General features: G+C 39.5%; 1 protein-coding gene across 2 annotated transcripts in view; it reads left to right on the top strand.

Moving 5' to 3' along the window:
- LOC133544967 (unconventional myosin-VIIb-like) overlaps window positions 1–25,000 on the top strand; it is a 130,630-nt gene that overhangs the window by 323 nt on the left and 105,307 nt on the right. Inside the window, exons 2-8 of one of the 2 annotated variants that reach the window (XM_061890225.1) lie at window positions 6,208–6,309; window positions 6,401–6,553; window positions 10,012–10,080; window positions 10,180–10,295; window positions 13,380–13,507; window positions 16,328–16,470; window positions 22,226–22,339. In XM_061890225.1, the coding sequence (XP_061746209.1) occupies window positions 6,208–6,309; window positions 6,401–6,553; window positions 10,012–10,080; window positions 10,180–10,295; window positions 13,380–13,507; window positions 16,328–16,470; window positions 22,226–22,339 (825 nt within the window). Of the gene's footprint in view, window positions 1–6,207; window positions 6,310–6,400; window positions 6,554–10,011; window positions 10,081–10,179; window positions 10,296–13,379; window positions 13,508–16,327; window positions 16,471–22,225; window positions 22,340–25,000 lie in introns of those variants that run through there. The other variant, XM_061890226.1, reaches the window with a different exon arrangement.

The raw sequence follows: 25,000 nt of genomic DNA, 5'->3' as shown, positions 1-25,000 counted from the left end.
CTTAGTGAATCATAGCCCTTTTATTACCGTAGCAATTATATCCAATTTCCTTGTTCCTTGTAACAGAACGCTGAACAAATAAAAAAAATCAATAGTAAGCAGATAAATATTAAATACATAAATAATCTTTGTCTCAATTTTTAAAAAAAAGGGTTCAAGATAGAAATGTCCGATAATGGCTTTTTTGCCGAAATCCGATATTCCAATATTGTCCAACTATTAATTACCGATTCCGATATCAACCGATACCGATATATACAGTCGTTGTATTTACACATTCCATCCATCCATCCATTTTTCTACCGCTTATTCCCTTTGGGGTCGCGGGGGGCGCTGGTGCCAATCTCAGCTACAATCGGGCGGAAGGCAGCATACACCCTGGACAAGTCGCCACCTCATCGCAGGGCCGAATTTACACATTACTATGCCTGATTTTGTTGTGATGCCCCGCTGGATGCATTAAACAAAGTAAATCAACTCAAGGGGGCGGCGTAGCTCGGTTGGTAGAGTGGCCGTGCCAGCAACTTGAGGGTTGCAGGTTCGATTCCCGCTTCCGTCATCCTAGTCACTGCCGTTGTGTCCTTGGGCAAGACACTTGACCCACCTGCTCCCAGTGCCACCCACACTGGTTTAAATGTAACTTAGATATTGGGTTTCACTATGTAAAGCGCTTTGAGTCACTAGAGAAAAGCGCTATATAAATATAATTCACAAGTATTGGAAAAAAAATGCTACCATGGCACTGCCGTATTTAGAGACCGCGATGTCCCTATTATTGTTATTATTGAAGTCACAAAGTGCATTATTTTTTTTAACGTGCCTCAAAATTTGGGACATGCTCTCCCTGAGAGAGCATGAGGAGGTCGAGGAGGGGGCGGGGTTTTTGTAGGGTGTTAGCGAGGGGGTGTATATTGTAGTGTCCCGGAAGAGTTAGTGCTGCAAGGGCTTCTGGGTATTTGTTCTGTTGTGTTACGGTGCGGATGTTCCCCCAAAATGTGTTGTGTCATTCTTGTTTGGTGTGAGTTCACAGTGTGGCGCGTTTTTGTAACGGTGTGTTTGGACCCGTTTGTCCATTAATGTTCCATCGATGATGTCGTTCACAACAACACAAGCAAAGTATATGTGTTGCGTGTGAATGGACTTGTTTGTGCATTGTTACATCGATGATGTCGTTCACCACAACACAAGCCGATTAGTTGTGTTGTGTGTGTATGGACCTGTTTGTATATTAATGTTACATTGATGATGTCGTTCACAACAACACAAGCAGATTAGATGTGTTGTATTTGTATGGACCTGTTTGTATTTTGTTACATCGATGTTGTCGTTTACAACAACACAAGCTGATTAGATGTGTTGTGTGTGTATGGACCTGTTTGTATATTAATGTTTCATCGATGATGTCGTTCACAACAACACAAGCAAAGTAGATGTGTTGCGTGTGAATGGACTTGTTTGTGCATTGTTACATCGATGATGTCGTTCACCACAACACAAGCCGATTAGTTGTGTTGTGTGTGTATGGACTTGTTTGTACATTGTTACATCGATGATGTCGTTCACAACAACACAATCAGATTAGATGTGTTGTGTGTATGGACCTGTTTGTATATTTATGTTACATTGATGATGATGTTCACAACAACACAAGCAGATTAGTTGTGTTGTGTGTGTATGGACCTGTTTGTACATTGTTACATTGATGATGCCGTTCACTACAACACAAGCAGATTAGTTGTGTTGTGTGTGTATGGACCTGTTTGTACATTAATGTTACATTGACGATGTCGTTCACTACAACACAAGCTGATTAGTTGTGTTGTGTGTGTATGGACCTGTTTGTACATTAATGTTACATTGACGATGTCGTTCACTACAACACAAGCTGATTAGTTGTGTTGTGTGTGTATGGACCTGTTTGTACATTAATGTTACATTGATGATGCCGTTCACTACAACACAAGCAGATTAGTTGTGTTGTGTGTGTATGGACCTGTTTGTACATTAATGTTACATTGACGATGTCGTTCACTACAACATAAGCAGCTTAGAAGTGTTGTGTGTGTACGTAATGTTTTTACTAGCTTTATTTACGTAGTTCAGGCGCTCTTTCAAGTGGCCGGCCGACGTTATTTAGTGTAGAACATGTTTGCGGAATGAATTAACAATATTTTCCCAAACAAATGGTCCTTCACCTCACAATGACAGCAGTTTTACATCGGATTCTGTTTGACTACATCCGGAAATTTCTTACCTTTTTTTTTTTTATGCCGAGTTCAGTGATTATTATTGATTATTACGATTAATTGTCCAGCCCTGTATTGTGATACACAAAAACCCTACACGGTGCTTCTAGGGCATGGGTGTCAAACTCTGGCCCGCGGGCCAAATCTGGCCCGCCGTGTAATTTAATTTGGCCCTTGAGGCAATATCAATTTAGCATTAGAGCTGGCCCGCCGGTGTTATACAGCTTGCCAACCCTCCTAATTTTCCCGATAGACTCCCGAAGTTCAGTGCCCCTCCCGAAAATCTCCCGGGGCAACCATTCTCCCAAATTTTTACCGATTTCCACCTGGACAACTATATTGGAGCACTGCCTTTAGCGTTCTCTACAACCTGTCGTCACGTCCGCTTTTCCTCCATACTAACAGTGTGTCATATAATATTTGTGGCTTTTACTCACAAGTGAATGCAAGGCATACTTGGTCAACAGCCATACAGGTCACACTGAGGGTGGCCGTATAAACAACTTTAGCACTGTTACAAATATGCGCCACACTGTGAACCCACACCAAACAAGAATGAAAAACACATTTCGGGTGAACATCCGCACCATAACACAACAGAACAAATACCCAGAAGCCGTTGCAGCACTAACTCTTCCGGGAAACTTCCAGCAAACTGACCAATAATTAACGTTCTATTCATGCATTTTCTCTTGCTACTTCAAGGCTTGAATGTTTGGTTCATTAATTATTGTTATTTTATTTTTAAATGCATTATTAGCCTGTGGGAAAAAATGTGATATTTATCTCAGAAGATTGCAAATAGAAAAAAAAGACATACAATTTTTATTTGAATTTTATTTGATATGCCATTGATATTCTTTTAATCATTATTTTGCTGCAAAAAAAAAGCTGTACGGCTAATAAACAAAGCAGGATATTATGACCATACCCATCCATAATTTGTTCAATCAAAACTTATGAAATTTCAAGATCCATCCATCCATCCATTTTCTACCGCTTATTCAAGCAAAAATAAATACTCCTCCAGAAGGAGTTCAAAAATACTTCTCTCTACAGACCAGCAAATACGATCTAAGAGATGAATCTAAGTTTATTTTACCAAAAGCAAGATTAGTTGTTAAACGTCGATGTTTATCTGTTCTCGGTGTTCATTTGTGGAATTATGAGTGACTCAGTATTTAGTTTCAAAAAGAACATGTCACAATGTATTTTAAAAAGTTATGTGAACTAGAAATGTATGTTTTTTCGGTTAAATGTTGCATTTAGAAGGTATGTATGTTTATCTATTTACAAGACAGTGCATGTGTGTAAGTACATATTTTTGTATTATTTGTTAAAGGGCAACTTAAATGTAAATGCTGAATGACTATATTTCTCTTTGTGTTACAAAATTATTAGAAAAGGTAACTTAATTGAATGTAAAAAAAAAATATTTGGGGCATATAAGCTTTTTTGCTTCTGCCTGTTTCAGTCATGTTATTCATTTTTGAATCGTGATCCATGTTTGAATACGTTTTTGTTAGGCCAAGGAGCCTATTGAAACTGGTGCGTTTTATTATTATTCCGCACCTATGCGCTGTAATTTGACCCCCTTAACATGCTTCAAAACTCACCAAATTTGACACACACATCAGTCTGGCATGCCTTCCCAACTTAATAGGCAGCCAAACCAGAAAAATCAAAATTGCGCGCTAGCGCCCCCTAGGAAGGAAAGAAAAACAGACTGCTTGTAACTACCGTTAGGAATGTCGTAGAGACATGAAACAAAAACCTCTATGTAGGACTGACTTAGACCTAGATTCCCCATTAGAAACTTATATACCTAAAATCAACAGGAAGTTGGCAAAAACCCCTTCAAAACAAAATATTCGCAAAAAATGCATTTTTTGCCTCTTTCAGCTGTAATTTGACCCCCTTAACATGCTTCAAAACTCACCAAATTTGACACACACATCAGTCTGGCATGCCTTCCTAACTTATTAGGCAGCCAAACCAGAAAAATCAAAATCGCGCGCTAGCGCCCCCTGGGAAGGGAAGAAAAACAGACTGCTTGTAACTACCGTTAGGAATGTCGTAGAGACATGAAACAAAAACCTCTATGTAGGACTGACTTAGACCTAGATTCCCCATTAGAAACTTATATACCTAAAATCAACAGGAAGTTGGCAAAAACCCCTTCAAAACAAAATATTCGCAAAAAATGCATTTTTTGCCTCTTTCAGCTGTAATTTGACCCCCTTAACATGCTTCAAAACTCACCAAATTTGACACACACATCGGTCTGGCATGCCTTCCCAACTTATTAGGCAGCCAAACCAGAAAAATCAAAATTGCGCGCTAGCGCCCCCTAGGAAGGAAAGAAAAACAGACTGCTTGTAACTACCGTTAGGAATGTCGTAGAGACATGAAACAAAAACCTCTATGTAGGACTGACTTAGAACTAGATTCCCCATTAGAAACTTATGTACCTAAAATCAACAGGAAGTTGGCAAAAACCCCTTCAAAACAAAATATTCGCAAAAAATGCATTTTTTGCCTCTTTCAGCTGTAATTTGACCCCCTTAACATGCTTCAAAACTCACCAAATTTGACACACACTTCAGTCTGGCATGCCTTCCCAACTTATTAGGCAGCCAAACCAGAAAAATCAAAATTGCGCGCTAGCGCCCCCTGGGAAGGAAAGAAAAACAGACTGCTTGTAACTTCCGTTAGGAATGTCGTAGAACAGGGGTGCCCACACTTTTTCTGCAGGCGAGCTACTTTTCAATTGACCAACCCGAGGGGATCTACCTCATTTATATATATCATTTATATTTATTTATTTATGAAAGAGACATTTTTGTAAACAAGTTAAATGTGTTTAATGATAATACAAGCATGTGTAACACATATAGATGTCTTTCTTTCACCAAGACAAGAATATAAGTTGGTGTATTACCTGATTCTGATGACTCGCATTGATTGGAATCAGACAGTAATGATGATAACGCCCACATTTTCAAATGGAGGAGAAAAAAAAGTTGTCCTTTCTGTACAATACCACATGAAAGTGGTTGGTTTTTGGCATCTAATTCATCCAGCTTCCATACACTTTACAAGAAAAACATTGGCGGCAAATTCCGTAGCTTGCTTGATTGACATTCACGGCACCCGAGGGTCTTGTGAGATGACGCTGGCTGCTGCCAGTTCATTATTATGAAAAAATGACAGAGAGGAAGGCCAGAAACACTTTTTATTTCAACAGACTTTCGCGCCGTCAAAACTCTAAAGGCCGACTGCACATTTCCTATCTTCACAATAAAAGCCCTGCTTCATGCTACCTGCGCTAACAAAATAAGAGTCTCTTGTGCACGCCAGCTTTCTGAGGGATCGCTTGTGCACGCCAGTTTTCCGAGACTCTGTATTTAGTTAGCGCAGGCAGCATGAAGCAGGGCTTTTATTGTGAAGATAGGAAATGTGCAGTCGGCCTTTAGAGTTTTGACGGAAGGGACGGCGCGAGAGTCTGTTGAAATAAAAAGTGTTTCTGGCCTTCCTCTCGGTCATATTTTCATAATAATGATCTTGCAGCAGCCAGCGTCATCTCACAAGACCCTCCGGTACCGTGAATGTCATTTAAGTGACGTCTTGGTGAAGATTGATGATCACTCATTTTTAGGTCTTATTTTTTTTAAAAGCCTGGCTGGAGATGGACTGACACACCCCCCGCGGTCGACTGGTAGCTCGCCATCGACGTAATGGGCACCCCTGCTGAAAATAAACTGAACTGAACTGAATTATTATTATTTGAAACTGGTTTTTGCATGTCACTAAAGTTCTATAATCCTTGCTTGTTCAATATTTAATGCAAAACTTCTTTGGGTCCCTATTAAAAGGTTAATTTGTTCAATCTTGGCCCGCGGCTTTGTTCCGTTTAAAATTTTGGCCCACTCTGTGTTTGAGTTTGACACCCCTGTTCTAGGGGGAGTGGGTTTGGCTGGACTCTGACATCGGGGTGCCCATAGGAGCCAGGGTCAAAGTAACGCCGAGTGGTCAGCGTTTGTTGGTGGATGATGTGGGAAAGGTAAGCCGCTTGAAAATAATTTGTTTCCGTTTTCAAACCACAATTGAGTTTAATCTTCCGTGTCCTTTCGATGCTGTTCCACACGAACCAGGAGCACAGACTGGCCCCGGAGGCGGAGGCCTCCCTCAAGATCATGCACCCCACGTCCGTGGAGGGGGTGGACGACATGATCAAGCTGGGGGACATGACGGAGGCCGGCCTGCTGCGAAACCTGCTGCTGCGCCACAAGAAAGGAATCATTTATGTGAGTTGCAGCTTGCCCTGCTTGGGGGTTCTTCGGACCACCAAGCACCGACATGAGAGCCTGTTTCAGGGTTGCAGTATTTTTTCAATAAGTCTCTCAGTCGCTTTCCAGCAATTGTCTTTTTCTCTTTCGTTCTCGCTCGCACTCTGGCTCCGGCCCCAGCCCCGTCTCCCCCCTCCTGGCTGCTGCTTATAAACAGAGCGACGTGTGATTAGATAACAAGGCCCAGGTGGGCCATCTACGCACCTGTCGCTGATTTCGATCCCGGTGCTGGCACACCCTGCTTCGCTGCAGGCCCGCAGGCCACGCCCCCTCCACATTTAGCTTCGGAATAACAATGTTATTACAAAGAATACGAGACCTGTTAAACTCTAAAAATGTTGGTCTTGCTTAAAAATGCACGCGTTTTGTTGAGTTCAGTGTTGAAAAAAAGATGATATGGCTCTTGTTTACGGGAGACCGTACAAGAGTACAGACCAGACGTTTCTCCTCCAATTGAGCCAAATTTAATTCTGTCTCTGTTTGATTCTTTGCTTTTCGTCCTCTTACCTTGCTCTGATGTGGGATCTGAGCCGAGGAGGTCGTTGTGGCTTGTGCAGCCCTTTGAGACACTTGTGATTTAGGGCTATATAAATAACCATTGATTGATTGATTGATTGATTACGGAAATACATTTTAAAAATATTTGGATTCTTGGCTCTCTCAGCCAAAAATGTTCCCGACCCCTGGTACAGGACATGCTGTGATCAAGTTTTGTGAAGTGAAGTGAATTATATTTATATAGCGCTTTTCTCAAGTGACTCAAAGCGCTTTACATAGTGAAACCCAATATCTAAGTTACATTCAAACCAGTGTGGGTGGCACTGGGAGCAGGTGGGTAAAGTGTCTTGCCCAAGGACACAACGGCAGTGACTAGGATGGCGGAAGCGGGGATCGAACCTGCAACCCTCAAGTCGCTGGCACGGCCACTCTACCAACCGAGCTATACCGCCGCACAAGTTTAAAAGTTTTAAAATTCACTTTATCCAAGTTTTTCTAATATTTATCTGATAACATTCTATATGTTTTGATATCATTTTATGCACTTGTATACAGACCAATACATACCAATATTTTGGTACCGGTACTAAAAATATTTTGACACTTTTCTGTACTTTTCGATACTTTTGTAAATAAAAGGGGACCACAAAAAAATTGCATTATTGGCTTTATTTAAAATTAAATATGATTCTTATTGCATGTTTGTCCTTAAATAGAATAATACACATACTAGACAACTTGTCTTTTAGTAGTACGTAAACAAACAAAGTCTCCTTATTAGTCTGCTGACATATGCAGTAACATTTTGTGTCATTTTCTATTCTATTATTTTGTCGAAATTATTAAGGACAAGCGGTAGAAAATGAATTATTAATCTACTTGTTTGTTTACTCTTAATATCTGCTTACTTTCTCTTTTAACATGTTCTATCTACACTTCTGTTCAAATGTAATAATCACCTATTATTATGTTGTTTGGATGCTTTCCATTAGTTTTGGATGATACCACATATTCGCGTATCAATCCGATACCAAGTCGTTACAGGATCGTACATTGGTCAAAGTCAAAGACTGGACTTAAGCTGCTAGCTAGCTATGTCTTAAAGCACGTCTCCCTGAGGGTGTTTCAGTGTTATAACTTCACCATTATTCTTAGTTTTTAAGCCAAAATGTGTCCGTTCTCCCTTTTCTGTCCACACACTGTGTCTGCTTGTAAGTACTCGGTGATTGTGCGCTGCCGAACATGCTCCTCTGGGGGGGGGACGTTTGACCGGTACTTTTCAGGGGCGGTATAGTACCGAATATGATCCGTTAGTATCGCGGTACTTTACTGATACCGGTATACCGTACAACCCTAATACGTTCTATGAACTGCTAATAATTACATTTATTTGACAAATGCAACTTATAGCTCGGTTGGTAGAGCGGCCGTGCCAGCAACTTGAGGGTTGCAGGTTCGATTCCCGCTTCCGCCATCCTAGTCACTGCCGTTGTGTCCTTGGGCAAGACACTTTACCCACCTGCTCCCAGTGCCACCCACACTGCTTTAAATGTAACTTAGATATTGGGTTTCACTATGTAAAAAGCGCTTTGAGTCCCTAGAGAAAAGCGCTATATAAATATAATTCACTTCACAATCCAAACCTATTTTTTCCATATTCTTTCATCAAACTATGTAACATTTTCCAAACCATACTTCAGCATTTTTTTTCTCCATTTTTCTTTTCTAATCCAATCCACTTTATTTATATAGCACATTTAAACAAGAAAAATGTTTCCAAAGTGCTGCACAAAAATATTAAAAACAAGATTCAAATACTATCCTTAGCTCCACCAATGACTGAATAAAACAATTGTATATATATATATTTATCTATATATATAATTTAAATTTTATATATATATATGAATGTGAGTGTGAATGTTGTCTGTCTATCTGTGTTGGCCCTGCGATGAGGTGGCGACTTGTCCAGGGTGTACCCCGCCTTCCGCCCGATTGTAGCTGAGATAGGCGCCAGCGCCCCCCGCGACCCCGAAAGGGAATAAGCGGTAGAAAATGGATGGATGGATGGATATATATATATATATTTTTTTTATATATATATATATATTATAATAATAACGTATAATTTTAATAATATATATATATATATAATTTTGATATATTATAATAATTAAAAATAAATATATACATATACACATACATATATTTACATATATATATAAGAATACATATGATTAAAACCGATTTTATAGGGTAAAATCAGTTAAGACAATAAATAGATGAAAAAATGAAATCACCAGATCTTAAACAATATATATATATTTTTATTTTTATTTTATTTAATATAAATCAGGGGTGTCGAGCTCATTTTTGCTCAGGGGTCGCATGGAGGAAAATCTGTGCAAATCATGGCATTTTAAAACTAAAAAAAAATAAAGACTACTTCAAATTGTTTTCTTCGTCTTACTTTGGCCAAAAATACAACAAACACACTCTGAAAATATTACAGTAAAAATATAGAAAAAAAAATACCGGCAGCGGTAAAGTTTAGATCCATGAAGGAAAGAAGAAAGTCAATGAATGTTTATAACTCAATACATCTTTTTTTATGAATTAAGTAACATTTATGACATATATGTAAGATATAACAGGATCTGTTTTAAGAAAAAAATGAGTTTACTGTCGGACCCCATTTTTATGACTTAATGGGGTCCCCGGGGCCCCATTTTAAAATTCCTAGCGCCGCTGGAGTATTGGTGCGTGCAAAACAACAGCAGCAGCAGGCGTCTGTGGCCTGCGGGCCGCTTCTAATACTAATCAAATATCATAATGTGTTCGGATCTTGATATCAATGATCCACACAGCTGGACATCTCTATCAGACTGATTTATTGAACCTCCTTAATGTCTTTCCAGACTTACACGGGCTCCGTGCTGGTGGCAGTGAACCCGTACCAATTTTTCCCCATATATTCAGACGACCAGGTGCGGCTACAAACTCGTTCCAATTAAACCACTTTTATCGCCGCACATCGCCTTCTTGCCAACGTGTGCTTTTTTTTTTTTTTTTTTTTTTTTCCCCAGATACGACTGTACCGTGGTAAAAAGCTCGGGGAACTCCCGCCGCATATCTTTGCGATCGCCGAGTCCTGCTACTTCAACATGAAACGCCATCGCGGGAACCAGTGCTGCATCATCAGGTCAGATTGAGAGATGAACGAGTGAAGTTGTGTAAATGGTAAAAAAAAACAAAAAAAAACAATAATACAATGATTTGCAAATCCTTTTCAACGTGGATTTAATTGAATAGACTGCAAGGACAAGACACTTAAAGTTCAAACCGTTATTTTTTTGCAAATATTAGCTCATTTGGAATTTGATGCCTGCGACGTGTTTCAAAAAAGCTGGCACAAGAGGCAAAAAAAACGGAGAAAGTTGAGGAATGCTCATCAAACGCTTATTTGGAACATCCCACGGGTGAACAGGTGGGTGCCATGGTTGGGTATAAAAGCAGCTTCCGTGAAATGCTCAATCATTCACAAACAAGGACGGGGCGAGGGTCACCACTTTGTGAACAAATGCCTGAGAAATGTGTTTTAAGAACAACATTTCTCAACCAGCTATTGGAAGGAATTCAGGGATTTCACCATCTAAAGTCCGTAATATCATCAAAAGGTGAAGAGAATCTGGAGAAATCGCCGCACGTAACATTGAATGCCCGTGACTTTCGATCCCTCAGGCGGTACCGCGTCAACAAGCGACATCAGTGTGTAACGGATATCACCACATGGGCTCAGGAACCCTTCAGGAAACCACCGTCAGCAACTAAAGTTTGTCGCTACATCCGTACGTGCATGTCGAAACTTTACTACGCAAAGCGAAAGCCATTTATCAACAACACCCAGAAACGCCGCCGGCTTCGCTGGGCCCGAGCTTATCCAAGATGGACTGATGCAAAGTGGAAAAGTGTTCTGTGGTCTGACGAGTCTACATTCCAGTTTTTTTGGGGGGGTGTGTCCTCCGGACCAAAGAGGAAAAGAACTATCCGGGCTGTTATAGGCATATGTGATGGTATGGGTGTGTATTAATGCCCAAGACATGGGTAACTTACACATCTGTGAAGGCACCATTAATGCTAAAAGGTACATACAGGTTTTGGAGCAACATATGTTACCATCCAAGCAACGTTATCATGGACGCCCCTGCTTATTTCAGCAAGACATTGCCGAGCCACGTGTTACAACAGCGGGGCTTCGTAGTAAAAGAGTGCGGGTACTTTCCTGGCCTGCCTTTAGTCCAGACATGTCCTGTAGAAATCGCCGCACATAACATTGAATGCCCGTGACTTTCGATCCCTCAGGCGGTACCGCGTCAACAAGCGACATCAGTGTGTAAAGGATATCACCACATGGGCTCAGGAACCCTTCAGGAAACCACCGTCAGCAACTAAAGTTTGTCGCTACATCCGTACGTGGATTTTGAAACTTTACTACGCAACGTTGGGGTGGCACCTGAGGGTTGCAGGTTCGCTTCCCACCTATTGACATCCAAATCGCTGCCGTTGTGTCCTTGGGCAGGACACTTCACCTTTTGCCGCTCACACTGGTGAATGAATGATGAATGAATAATAAGTGGTGGTCGGAGGGGCCGTAGGCGCAGACTGGCAGCCACGCTTCCGTCAGTCTACCCCAGGGCAGCTGTGGCTACAGATGTAGCTTACCACCACCAGGTGTGAATGAATGATGGGTTCCCACTTCTCTGTGAGCGCTTTGAGTATCTAACAATAGAAATCGTGATATAAATCTAATCCATTATTATTATTATTATTATTATAAAACGAAAGCCATTTATCAACAACACCCAGAAACGCCGCCGGCTTCGCTGGGCCCGAGCTCATCCAAGATGGACTGATGCAAAGTGTTCTGTTGTCTGATGAGTCTACATTCCAATTTTTTTGGGGGGTGTGTCCTCCGGACCAAAGAGGAAAAGAACTATCCGGGCTGTTATAGGCATCTGTGATGTTATGGGTGTGTATTAATGCCCAAGACATGGGTAACTTACACATCTTTGAAGGCACCATTAATGCTAAAAGGTACATACAGGTTTTGGAGCAACATATGTTACCATCCAAGCAACGTTATCATGGACGCCCCTGCTTATTTCACCAAGACAATGCCAAGCCACGTTTTACAACAGCTTGGCTTCGTAGTAAAAGAGTGCGGGTACTTTCCTGGCCCGCCTGCAGTCCAGACATGTCTCCCATCGAAAATGTGTGGCGCATAATGAAGCGTAAAATACAACAACAAGACTGTTGAACAACTTAAGCTGTACATCAAGCAAGAATGGGAAAGAATTCCACTTTCAAAGCTTCAACAATGACTTTCCTCAATTCCCAAACGTTTATTGAGTGTTGTTAAAAGAAAAGGTGATGTAAGACAGTGGTGAACATGCCCTTTCCCAACTACTTTGGCGCGTGTTGCAGCCATGAAATTCTAAGTTAATTATTATTTGCAAAAAATAAAAAATAAAGTTTATGAGTTTGAACATCAAATATGTTGTCTTTGTAGCATATTCAACTGAATATGGGTTGAAAAGGATTTGCAAATCATTGTATTCTGTTTATATTTACGTCTAACACAATTTCCCAACTCATATGGAAACGGGGTTTGTAGTAAAAGAGTGCGCGTACTAGACTGGCCTGCCTGTAGTCCAGACCTGTCTCCCATCAAAAATGTGTGGCGCATTAGGAAGCCTAAAATACCACAACGGAGACCCCGGACGGTTGAACGACTAAAGCTCTACATCAAGCAAGAATGGGAAAGAATTCCACCTGAAAAGCTTCAAAAATTGCTCTCCTCAGTTCCCAAACGTTTATTGAGTGTTGTTAAAAGGAAAGTTGATGTAAAACAGTGGTGAACATGCCCTTTCCCAACTACTTTGGCACGTGTTGCAGCCATGAAATTCTATGTTAATGATTATTTGCCAATAAGTTGGAACATTAAATATCTTGTCTTTGCAGTCTATTCAATTGAATATAAGTTGAAAAGGATTCGCAAATTGTATTCTGTTTTTATTTACGAATTAAACAACGCGCCAACTTCACTGGTTTTGGGTTTTGTAGAAAAATGTACTCTATAGATACATTTAAAGATGCTTAAAAACACCCTATTTTGCATCAATGTATGCTAAGCAAAGTGTATTTATAAAAAAAAAAACACCATCCCCAAAAAACATACGTCCCAAAATGACATTGGACATGATTTTGCTCTTTTTCTGTCTTAAAGTGGAGAGTCTGGAGCAGGAAAGACCGAGGGCACCAAGCTGATTTTACAATACTTGGCGGCGGTCAGCGGTGAACTCTCTCAACGGCAGATTGAACAGCAGATCCTGGAGTCCAACCCCATATTGGAAGGTACTGTAAAAAAAAAAAAATAATAAAAAAAAAAAAATCTCATTGGGATATTTCGTATTATCGTATTTCCCGGACTATAAGGCGCACTTAAAATCCTTTCATTTTCTCAAAACTCGACAGCGCGCCTTATGCCTAATGTACGGAATAATTCTGGTTGTGCTTACCGACCTCAAACGTATTTTATTTGGTACATGGTGAAATGAGAAATGTGACCAGTAGATGGCAGTCACACATAAGAGATAGGTGTAGACTGCAATATGATTCAAGTACACAACACCAACCATTTTTTTATGTTCCATTGAAAATATAGAACATTACACACGGTGCTCAAAAATCTGTCAAAATGTTTTAGTACGACTTTGGTAATCAGTGAAGCCACACCGCTTGATGTATTGTACTATGCTTCAACGTAGGAGTATTATTATTATGGTGTGTTCATAAGGTAAGACATTATCTGTTTTTTGGGGTTTTTTGCAATATTATGCAAAAGCAACTTTTCTTGCCTTCTGGTACCTGCTGATCTGTATTAGGGATCTGCATAAGTCCTAGAAAAAAATTGCGACACTGTAGTCGATAAGCTTTTTCTTTTTGTCCATCTTCTTGTTATGCGACATCCATCTTGTAATATAAAGTAGCGTAAAGTTCTTACTTATATCTGTCAGTAAACTCGCCATGAAAGCGCTAAAACATACAGGTGTGGTGAGTTGACATTATTCACCCAAGGAACTTTAGTTATTAGAGAGTTCCGGTCGGACGTTTGTTCACGGGACACGGAGCACAAACCATAACGCACCTTTTCAATGTTGTTTGCCTATTTTTTTCCCTTTGAAATCACGAATCAAAGTGACAAGCAGATTGTGACAGTCGCTTGCTGTCGTGCGGGTTCCAAGGACCATCAAGGAAGGTCATTTTTGCATTCGAGCAGGTTTGACTCGCTTTATTTTTCAATATAGCTTTGTCTTCAGGTCGGGTCGCTTTTCCACCGCTCGCACACGGTCCGCTTTTCAGCCGCCCTCCTCGGTCGCTGCTGTGGGCTCTCCTCCTCCTTATGCCTCGTTTTCTCCTCCTTCTCCCCTTTTATACAGCGTGAGGAGAACTGTTAATTGTGTGTAGGTGCGCGATCCACGCACCTGAACTCGATTGCGGCGTCGCTCCCGGCACGCCCCGCCTCTCCGCTCAGCAGCATTCTCCGCCTCCTCGCCGCCATCTTGGGCCGGGCCCCAGCGTGCCCTGCCCCGCTGCGCCTCTCCACACAGATATTTTGGCTAGGGGTGTCCCAATCGGATATTGATATCAGATATCGGTCCAGTATCAGCAAAAAAAACTGAGCGAATGACATCGACTTGCACGTATAACGTCCGATACCAGCAGTCCTGCAGCACAAAAGCTGAACACGAGATTAATTTAATGAATTATTTAGGCGGCAAAAGCAAATTACCACTCCACTCCATTTTAAAGACAGCATTATCAATCAATAAATGAATCGATGTTTATTTATATAGCCCTAAATCACAAGTGCCTCAAAGGGCTGCACAAACCACAACGACATCCTCGGTAGGGGCAACATAAGGGCAAGGAAAAACTCACCCCATGATGACTATGAGAAACCTTGGAGAGGACCACATATGTGGGCATATTATTATTAAGTTAATAATAAACTGTTTTTATTTGTCATTTTTATTTCACTTGATCAAAACTTTCCTGACATTCAACACTACAAAATATAACAAAAATATGATATCGCCTCGGGGTACTTTTCAGGGGCGGTATAGTACCGAATATGATTCGTTAGTATCGCGGTACTTTACTGATACCGGTATACCGTACAACCCTAATACGTTCTATGAACTGCTAATAATTACATTTATTTTATACCTATCAAATAAAGATGTGTCAAATTGACAAATGCAACTTATAGCTCGGTTGGTAGAGTGGCCGTGCCAGCAACTTGAGGGTTGCAGGTTCGATCCCCGCTTGCACCATCCTAGTCACTGCCGTTGTGTCCTCGGGCAAGACACTTTAACCACCTGCTCCCAGTGCCACCCACACTGGTTTAAATGTAACTTAGATATTGGGGTTTCACTATGTAAAGCGCTTTGAGTCACTTGAGAAAAGCGCTATATAAATATAATTCACTTCACTAATCAGAGCAAATGGTGGCTATTTTGAAGAAACTACAATAAAAAACATGTTTTCAGTTAGGGATTTCACCATCTACGGTCCGTAATATCATCAAAAGGTTAAGAGAATCTGGAGAAATCACTGCACGTAAGCAGTGATATTACAGGCGGTACTGCATCAGTGTGTAAAGGATATCACCACATGGGCTCAGGAACCCTTCAGAAAACCACTGTCAGTAACTACAGTACACCTGTACATACACTTTATTTCCAAAAGTATTTGGCTACCCATCCAAATGATCAGAATCAGGTTTCCTAATCACAGGTGTGCACAATCTGTTTAACCATGCTCCCAACCTCGTGGGAGCAGCTTGGGGGAGGGCCCCTTCCTCTTCCAATAGAACTATGCACCAGCGCACGAAGCAAGGTCCATAAAGACTTCTCATGTAGATGAACTTGACTGGCCTGCACAGAGTCCTGACATGAACCTGATAGGAATGGGATGGCACTTTAAGTTCATATGTGAGTCAAAGCAGGTGTAGCCCAGTACTTTTGGCAATATGGTGTATTTCCACATGTTTATGGTCACTTTGCATGCAACAGGACAAAAAGTAGCAATGTTCACCAAAAAAAAAAATAACACTATCAAAAAAATCACCGGTGGACGTTAAAAACAAGTTTTCCTGTGCAATCGAAACAGCTTTTGGAAACGCCAAGACCATCAGAAACGACAACTCCAGTCGCTTTGGGAAATATTTGGAGATCTTCTTCAACGAGGGCGGCGTGATCGAAGGGGCCCGGGTGGAGCAGTACTTGCTGGAGAAGTCTCGGGTCTGCCATCAGGTGAGAACACTTATCTACACCGAGACACTTCTTATCTGCGGGCGGGGCCGGGAAGAGACAACACACCACGGCAGAAGATACTAATAATGTACTGATAAGGTTCCCTCTTATCAGGAGGTGGACAAACATCCACCTCACAGGTGGTGATCACATTTCAAACACTGGTGCTTTTAACAAATAACAAAGTGGTCCTCTGGGTAATAAAAAAGTAACCCAAAATACTCGTACCTCAAATCAATGAGTATTTCTTTGAAATGCAAATTAATAAAAAAGAAAACGAGACTGTTCTGAGCCACCAAAAAACATTACAATTTGAACTTTTTTAGTAAGAGAGATGATCTAGATAAGAAATATTGGATCACATCAGGATTTGCCAAGAAAATGCGTATCGGCAAGGCAGATCCACTTTTTAAAAAGTTAAAAAAGTTTAAAAGTTAGGGTAAAAATGTCAGCTGTTTGGGATTATTTTACCCTACAAAACGAAAAAGATGAAGAGGTGGAGTGCAAAACAGGCCACGATAAAGTCAAGCGTGGTGGTAATAATGTACGCCGCCTTCCGCCCGATTGTAGCTGAGATAGGCGCCAGCACCCCCCGCCACCCCAAAAGGGAATAAGCGGTAGGTAATGAATGGGATGGATGGATGATTTAAATAACACATTCCACTCTTCTGCTGCTCCCTATGCTCTGTTCCGCATTTTTCAGCACACCTTCAACACATCCACAGGTCCTTGTTCTCACCGTTAAGACGGCCGTGTGAATTAAAAGTTAGGGTAAAAATGTCAGCTGTGTGGGATTATTTTACCCCAAAAAAAAGATGAAGAGGTGGAGTGCAAAACAGGCCACAATAAAGTCAAGCGTGGTGGTAATAATGGGCTTCACGGTGGAAGAGGGGTTAGTGCGTCTGCCTCACAATACGAAGGTCCTGCAGTCCTTGTTTGAATCCCAGGCTCGGGATCTTTCTGTGTGGAGTTTGCATGTTCTCCCTGTGAATGCGTGGGTTCCCTCCGGGTACTCCGGCTTCCTCCCACCTCCAAAGACATGCACCTGGGGATAGGTTGATTGGCAACACTAAATTGGCCCTAGTGTGTGAATGTTGTCTGTCTATATGTGTTGGCCCTGCGATGAGGTGGCGACTTGTCCAGGGTGTACACCGCCTTCCGCCCGATTGTAGCTGAGATAGGCGCCAGCACCCCCCGCGACCCCAAAAGGAAATAAGCGGTAGATAATGGATGGGATGGATGGATGATTTAAATAATACATTCCATTCTTCTGCTGCTCCCTATGCTCTGTTCCGCATTTTTCAGCACACCTTCAACACATCCACAGGTCCGTGTTCTCACCGTTAAGACGGCCGTGTGAATTAAAAGTTAGGGTAAAAATGTCAGCTGTGTGGGATCATTTTACCATAAAAAAAAGAAAAAAGATGAAGAGGTGGAGTGCAAAACAGGCCACAATAAAGTCAAGCGTGGTGGTAATAATGGGCTTCACGGTGGCAGAGGGGTTAGTGCGTCTGCCTCACAATACGAAGGTCCTGCAGTCCTGGGTTCAATCCCAGGCTCGGGATCTTTCTGTGTGGAGTTAGCATGTCCTCCCCGTGAATGCGTGGGTTCCCTCCGGGTACTCTGGCTTCCTCCCACTTCCAAAGACATGCACCTGGGGATAAGTTGATTGGCAACACTAAATGGTCCCTAGTGTGTGAATGTGAGTGTGAAGAGGTGTGAAGAGGTGGAGTGCAAAACAGGCCACAATAAAGTCAAAGCATGGTGGTAAAGTTGTATGACATTTTAATGACTCTTGAGAGTGAGAGGCTTTTTAGCACAGCCTCGCTCATCATTGACACCTGTGCTCGTCTTTGAAAAAATCTCCCCATTATGCGTGGACTTCAATTGTTTGCCCCCAAACCTGGCTGACGCAAACAATTGAAGGGAGTGTGTGATGTTTTTTTTGTTGTTTTTTTTTAAGTTTACTCTTGTTCAAGAGCAAGTATTGATGTTGAGTTATAGACATTTTATCCCACTCAGGTTGTTTGTGTGTTTTGCTTTTTTAAATAATGTTTACAGCATTATTTGTGTATTTATGTGTATTATTCATACTCACCTAATTCAGCTGGCTAGTTGTTAGCAAGAGTACCAAAACCCTTTTCAACATGAATCTGACACCTAAGTTGTCTAAAGAACTTTAAACTTTAATACATGCTCGGATAGGCCAGTATCGGTATCGGATCGGAAGTGCAAAAACAATATCGTATCGGATCGGAAGTGCAAAAACAATATCGGTATCGGATCGGAAATGCAAAAACAATATCGGTATCGGATCGGAAATGCAAAAACAATATCGGTATCGGATCGGAAGTGCAAAAACAATATCGGTATCGGATCGGAAGTGCAAAAACAATATCGGTATCGGATCGGAAGTGCAAAAACAATATCGGTATCGGATCGGAAGTGCAAAAACAATATCGGTATCGGATCGGAAGTGCAAAAACAATATCGGTATTGGATCGGAAGTGCAAAAACAATATCGTATCGGATCGGAAGTGCAAAAACAATATCGGTATCGGATCGGAAGTGCAAAAACAATATCGTATCGGATCGGAAGTGCAAAAACAATATCGGTATCAGATCGGAAATGCAAAAACAATATCGGTATCGGATCGGAAGTGCAAAAACAATATCGGTATCGGATCGGAAGTGCAAAAACAATATCGGTATCGGATCGGAAGTGCAAAAACAATATCGGTATCGGATCGGAAGTGCAAAAACCTGGATCGGGACATCCCTAATCAGGATAGAGCCTGTTTGTTGCCCCCCAAGTGGTATGACGGAAAATGGAGCAGCGCCCCTAGTGGCTGGCAGCCCTTCCCCTCACCCCTCTTTACAAGTCTCGAGTTGTATTTCGTACTAGAATAGAATAGAATAGAAAGTACTTTATTGATCCCTGGGGGAAATTCAGCACCACAGTTTGCTCACAATAAACAATAATAAAAATAAACTCTATATGAATAATATAAATATATTAAAGTGCAGTAATATGTACAGTATATGTGCTTTAACATGGAGTTTTTTCCCCGCTCACAATAGGAGCCCAGTCTGAGGTCGACTTTATTTGACTCATCTTCCGCCGCGTTTACCATTTTCCCACTTTTTCGGGGGCCCTGTAAGTAGCGACCCATCAGCGGTTCCTGTTCCGTTATTTTGTACAAGGTGTTGCTGCTCTCCAACGGGGTTGTGCTGAAAATCAAATGTATTTGTGACAATTAAGATCTTTTCTTTCTTTCTTTGTCTTTTTTCTTTTTCCTTTTTGTTGTTGCTGTTCTTTTTTCTTCTTTTTTCATTTTTCTTTCTTTTTTTGTTTTTGTTTTTTTTTATTTGTGCATTTATTTTATTCATTGTTCTACTTTTTCCTTTCTTTCTTTGTCCCTTTTTTTCTTTCTTTTTGTATTTTTTGCATATTTTTTTCCTTTTTTCTTTTTATACTTCTTTCTTTCTTTTTCATATTTGTTTTCTTTGTTCTTTCTTTTTCCTCTTGCCTTTTTTCTGTCTTTGTTTTTCTTTCTTTTTGTTGTTTTAATCATTTCCTTTTATTCTTTTTTCTTTATTTTTCTTTCTTTCTTTTTTGTATTTTTTTCATAATTTGGTTTTTTTTTTCAGTTTTTTCTTTCCTTCCTTCTTTGTCTGTTTTTTCTTTCTTTTTTATTTTTTTCTTCTTTCTTTTTTCTTTTGCCTTTTTTTCTGTCTTTGTTTTTCTTTCTTTGAATTTTTTTTAATCTATTGTTTTTTTATAATTATTCCTTCATTTTTTTCTTACATTCTCTTCTTTCTTTCTTTGTCTGTTTTTTCTTTCTTATTTCTTTCTTTTGTGTATTGTTTTCATAATTGTTTTACCTTTTTCTTTTCTTTCATGATTTTTCTTCTTCTTTCTTTTTTCTTTTTTTTCTTTTGTCCTTTTTCTGTCCCTGTTTTTCTTTCCTTTATTTTTTTAATTTATTGTTTTTTATTCCCTATTTTTCCTTTTTTTGTCTTTCTTTTTTGTATTTTTTTTTCCTTTTTTTTTCTTTATTTCATTCTCTTCTTTTTTTGTCTTTTTACATTTATTTTTAAATATTTTTTCCTCTTTAATTTGTCTTTTATTTTGTTTCTTTTCTGTTTTTCTTTCTTTTTTTCTATTTATTTATTTTCTTCTTTCTCTTTCTTTCTTTCTTTCTTTCTTGCTCTCTGTCTTTATTTCTTTCTTTCTCTTTCTTTTCTCTCTCTCTCTCTCTCTCTCTCTCATTCCCACCCTCCCACCCCTTTTTTTCCTTTTTCTTTCTTTCGTTCTTTTTTTGTCTTTTTTCTTTTTCCTTTTTGTTGTTGTTGTTCTTTTTTCTTCTTTTTTCATTTTTCTTTCTTTTTTTGTTTTTATTTTTTTTTATTTGTGCATTTATTTTATTCATTGTTCTACGTTTTCCTTTCTTTCTTTGTCCTTTTTTTTCTTTCTTTTTTCTTTTTGTATTTTTTTCATATTTTTTTCCTTTTTTCTTTTTATACTTCTTTCTTTCTTTTTCATATTTGTTTTCTTTGTTCTTTCTTTTTCCTCTTGCCTTTTTTCTGTCTTTGTTTTTCTTTCTTTTTGTTATTTTAATCATTTCCTTTTATTCTTTTTTCTTTATTTTTCTTTTTCTTTTTTGTATTTTTTTCATAATTTGGTTTTTTTTTCAGTTTTTTCTTTCCTTCCTTCTTTGTCTGTTTTTTCTTTCTTTTTTATTTTTTTCTTCTTTCTTTTTTCTTTTGCCTTTTTTTCTGTCTTTGTTTTTCTTTCTTTGAATTTTTTTTAATCCATTGTTTTTTATAATTATTCCTTCATTTTTTTCTTACATTCTCTTCTTTCTTTCTGTCTGTTTTTTCTTTCTTATTTCTTTCTTTTGTGTATTTTTTTCATAATTGTTTTACCTTTTTCTTTTCTTTCATGATTTTTTTTTCTTCTTTCTTTTTTCTTTTTTTTTCTTTTGTCCTTTTTCTGTCCCTGTTTTTCTTTCCTTTATTTTTTTTAATTTATTGTTTTTTATTCCCTATTTTTTCTTTTTTTGTCTTTCTTTTTTGTATTTTTTTCTTTCCTTTTTCCTTTTTTTCTTTATTTCATTTTCTTCTTTTTTTGTCTTTTTACATTTATTTTTAAATATTTTTACCTCTTTAATTTGTCTTTTATTTTGTTTCTTTTCTGTTTTTCTTTCTTGCTTTTTGTCTTTATTTCTTTCTTTTCTCTCTCTCTCTCTCTCTCTCTCATTCTCTCCCTCCCACCCCTTTTTTTCCTTTTTCTTCCTTTCGTTCTTTTTTTTCCCATCCTATAATCAGACATACTGCAAACTACTGTACTTCAATGTATTGTATTAGCATACATAATGTACAGCACTGACTTTGGAGAGCACACTTCGACAATATGCTGTCAAACACATCAGCGGCTTGTCCATATTTTCATGGATAAATGTCTTCTATTTAGAAACAATTTCAACGTCCTTGGCTGGCGTTATCATAGCCTCAGCACAGTCATGTTCTCAGTGATTTCTTTTATTCGATGAATCTTATCAGCTTCTTCTTCTCTGCACTGTCCTTCACACTTACATTGTTCGTTCGCCCGGTTTGAAAAAGAAAGTTGTGTCTTTGTAGATATCCATCAACTACAGGCTAATGCTGCACAGCTCCTTTCCCAAAACCCCGTGAGCTGGGCCACTTGCACGCCGAGGTATCACTCTGTTGCTAAATGTTGTCATCACCTCAGGCCCAGCAGGAGCGGAACTACCATGTGTTCTACTGCATGCTGGCAGGAACCACAGCCGAGGAGAGGAAACGTCTGCATCTTGGCCACGCAAAGGAGTACAAATTCCTTACCGGGGTGAGTCAAGTGTCAAAGCATTAAGTGTTTTGTTGCACTTCAGTTGAGCTAATCATTTACAAAGAAGTTGTTTTCTAGTGTGTTTGTAGTGGTACAGAACTGTCATGAGTCATAAAAAAAAAGGTGTTTCGAACAAATGACCCCTCTCAGGTTTGCTTTTTCCACATTTTATGTCGCACCATTTTTCTTTTAAAGAAATTGGCAAAAAAATTGTTTAAAAAAAAAAAAAAGGTTTTCACATTGTCAATATGGGGAATTGTGTGTAGATGTTTCGGACAAAAAAACACAATGTACTCCATTTTGGACTGAAGCTGTAATACAGGAGTCAGCAACCTTTTTGAAAGCAAGAGCTACTTCTTGGGTACTGATTAATGCGAAGGGGCTACCAGTTTGATACACACTTAAATGAATTGCCAGAAATAGTCAATAATAGCCAATTTCCTCAATTTAACGTTGTACCGATCCATTGTGGTGAAGAAGGAGCTGAGCCGGAAGGCAAAGTTCTCAATTTACCGGTCGATTTACGTTTCCATCCTCACCTATGGTCATGAGCTTTGGGTCATGACCGAAAGAATAAGATTAATCAATCAATCAATCAATGTTTATTTATATAGCCCCAAATCACAAATGTCTCAAAGGACTGCACAAATCATTACGACTACAACATCCTCGGAAGAACCCACAAAAGGGCAAGGAAAACTCACACCCAGTGGGCAGGGAGAATTCACATCCAGTGGGACGCCAGTGACAATGCTGACTATGAGAAACCTTGGAGAGGACCTCAGATGTGGGCAACCCCCCCCCCTCTAGGGGACCGAAAGCAATGGATGTCGAGCGGGTCTAACATGATACTGTGAAAGTTCAATCCATAGTGGCTCCAACACAGCCGCGAGAGTTCAGCTCAAGCGGATCCAAGACAGCAGCGAGAGTACCGTCCACAGGAAACCATCTCAAGCGGATCAGCAGCGTAGAGATGTCCCCAACCGATACAGGCGAGCGGTCCATCCTGGGTCTCGACTCTGGACAGCCAGTACTTCATCCATGGTCATCGGACCGGACCCCCTCCACAAGGGAGGGGGGGACATAGGAGAAAGAAAAGAAGCGGCAGATCAACTGGTCTAAAAAGGAGGTCTATTTAAAGGCTAGAGTATACAGATGAGTTTTAAGGTGAGACTTAATAAATACATCTATATATATATATATAAAAATGGGTATTTCTGTCTGTCATTCCGTTGTACATTTTTTTTCCTTTTACAGAAGGTTTTTTGTAGAGAATAAATGATGAAAAAAACACTTAATTGAACGGTTTAAAAGAGGAGAAAACACGAAAAAAATTAAAATTTATTGGCCCTGCGATGAGGCGGCGACTTGTCCAGGGTGTACCCCGCCTTCCGCCCGATTGTAGCTGAGATAAGCGCCAGCGCCCCCCGCGACCCCAAAAGGGAATAAGCGGTAAAAAATGGATGGATGGAACATAGTTTATCTTCAATTTCGACTCTTTAAAATTCAAAATTCAATCGAAAAAAATGAAAAGAAAAACTAGCTAATTTGAATCTTTTTGAAAAAATTAAAAAAATAATTTATGGAACATCATTAGTAATTTTTCCTGATTAAGATTAATTTTTGAATTTTGATGACATGTTTTAAATCGGTTAAAATCCAATCTGCACTTTGTTAGAATATATAACAAATTGGACCAAGCTATATTTCTAACAAAGACAAATCATTATTTCTTCTAGATTTTCCAGAACAAAAATTTTAAAAACTTAGAAATAAGATTTAAATTTGATTCTAAAGATTTTCTGGATTTGCCAGAATATTTTTTTAAATTTTGATAATTATTTTGAAGAAATATTTCACAAATATTCTTCGTCGTAAAACCAGAAGCTAAAATGAAGAATTAAATTCAAATGTATTTATTATTCTTTACAATAAAAATTAAAATTACTTGAACATTGATTTAAATTGTCAGGAAAGAAGAGGAAGGAATTTAAAAGGTAAAAATAAATAATAATAAATGGGTTGTACTTGTATAGCGCTTTTCTACCTTCAAGGTACTCAAAGCGCTTTGACACTACTTCCACATTCACACACACATTCACACACTGATGGAGGGAGCTGCCATGCAAGGCGCTAACCAGCACCCATCAGGAGCAAGGGTGAAGTGTCTTGCTCAGGACACAACAGACATGACGAGGTTGGAATTGAACCAGGGACCCTCGGGTTGTGCACGGCCACTCTTCCACTGCGCTTAAAAATCCTAAAATAATTTTTAAGGTTGTATTTTTTCTCTAAAATTGTCTTTCTGAAAGTTATAAGAAGCAAAGTAAAAAAATAAATGAATTTATCTAAACAAGTCTTTAAAATATTTTCTTGGAATTTCAAATTCTATTTGAGTTTTGTCTCTCTTAGAATTAAAAATGTTGAGCAAAGCGAGACCAGCTTGCTAGTAAATAAACACAATTTTAAAAATAGAGGCAGTTCACTGGTAAGTGCTGCTATTTGAGCTATTTTTAGAACAGGCCAGCGGGCGACTCATCTGGTCCTTACGGGCGACCTGGTGCCCGCGGGCACCCTGTTGGTGACCCCCTGCTATAATATAACAAAATGTGGAAAAAGAGTACATCATGTTAACTACAGGAGCACATTTATATGCAAAAT

Source organism: Nerophis ophidion, linkage group LG28, assembly GCF_033978795.1.
Source record: "Nerophis ophidion isolate RoL-2023_Sa linkage group LG28, RoL_Noph_v1.0, whole genome shotgun sequence".
NCBI lineage: Eukaryota > Metazoa > Chordata > Actinopteri > Syngnathiformes > Syngnathidae > Nerophis > Nerophis ophidion.
This window is presented reverse-complemented; position numbering and strand designations above follow the sequence as displayed.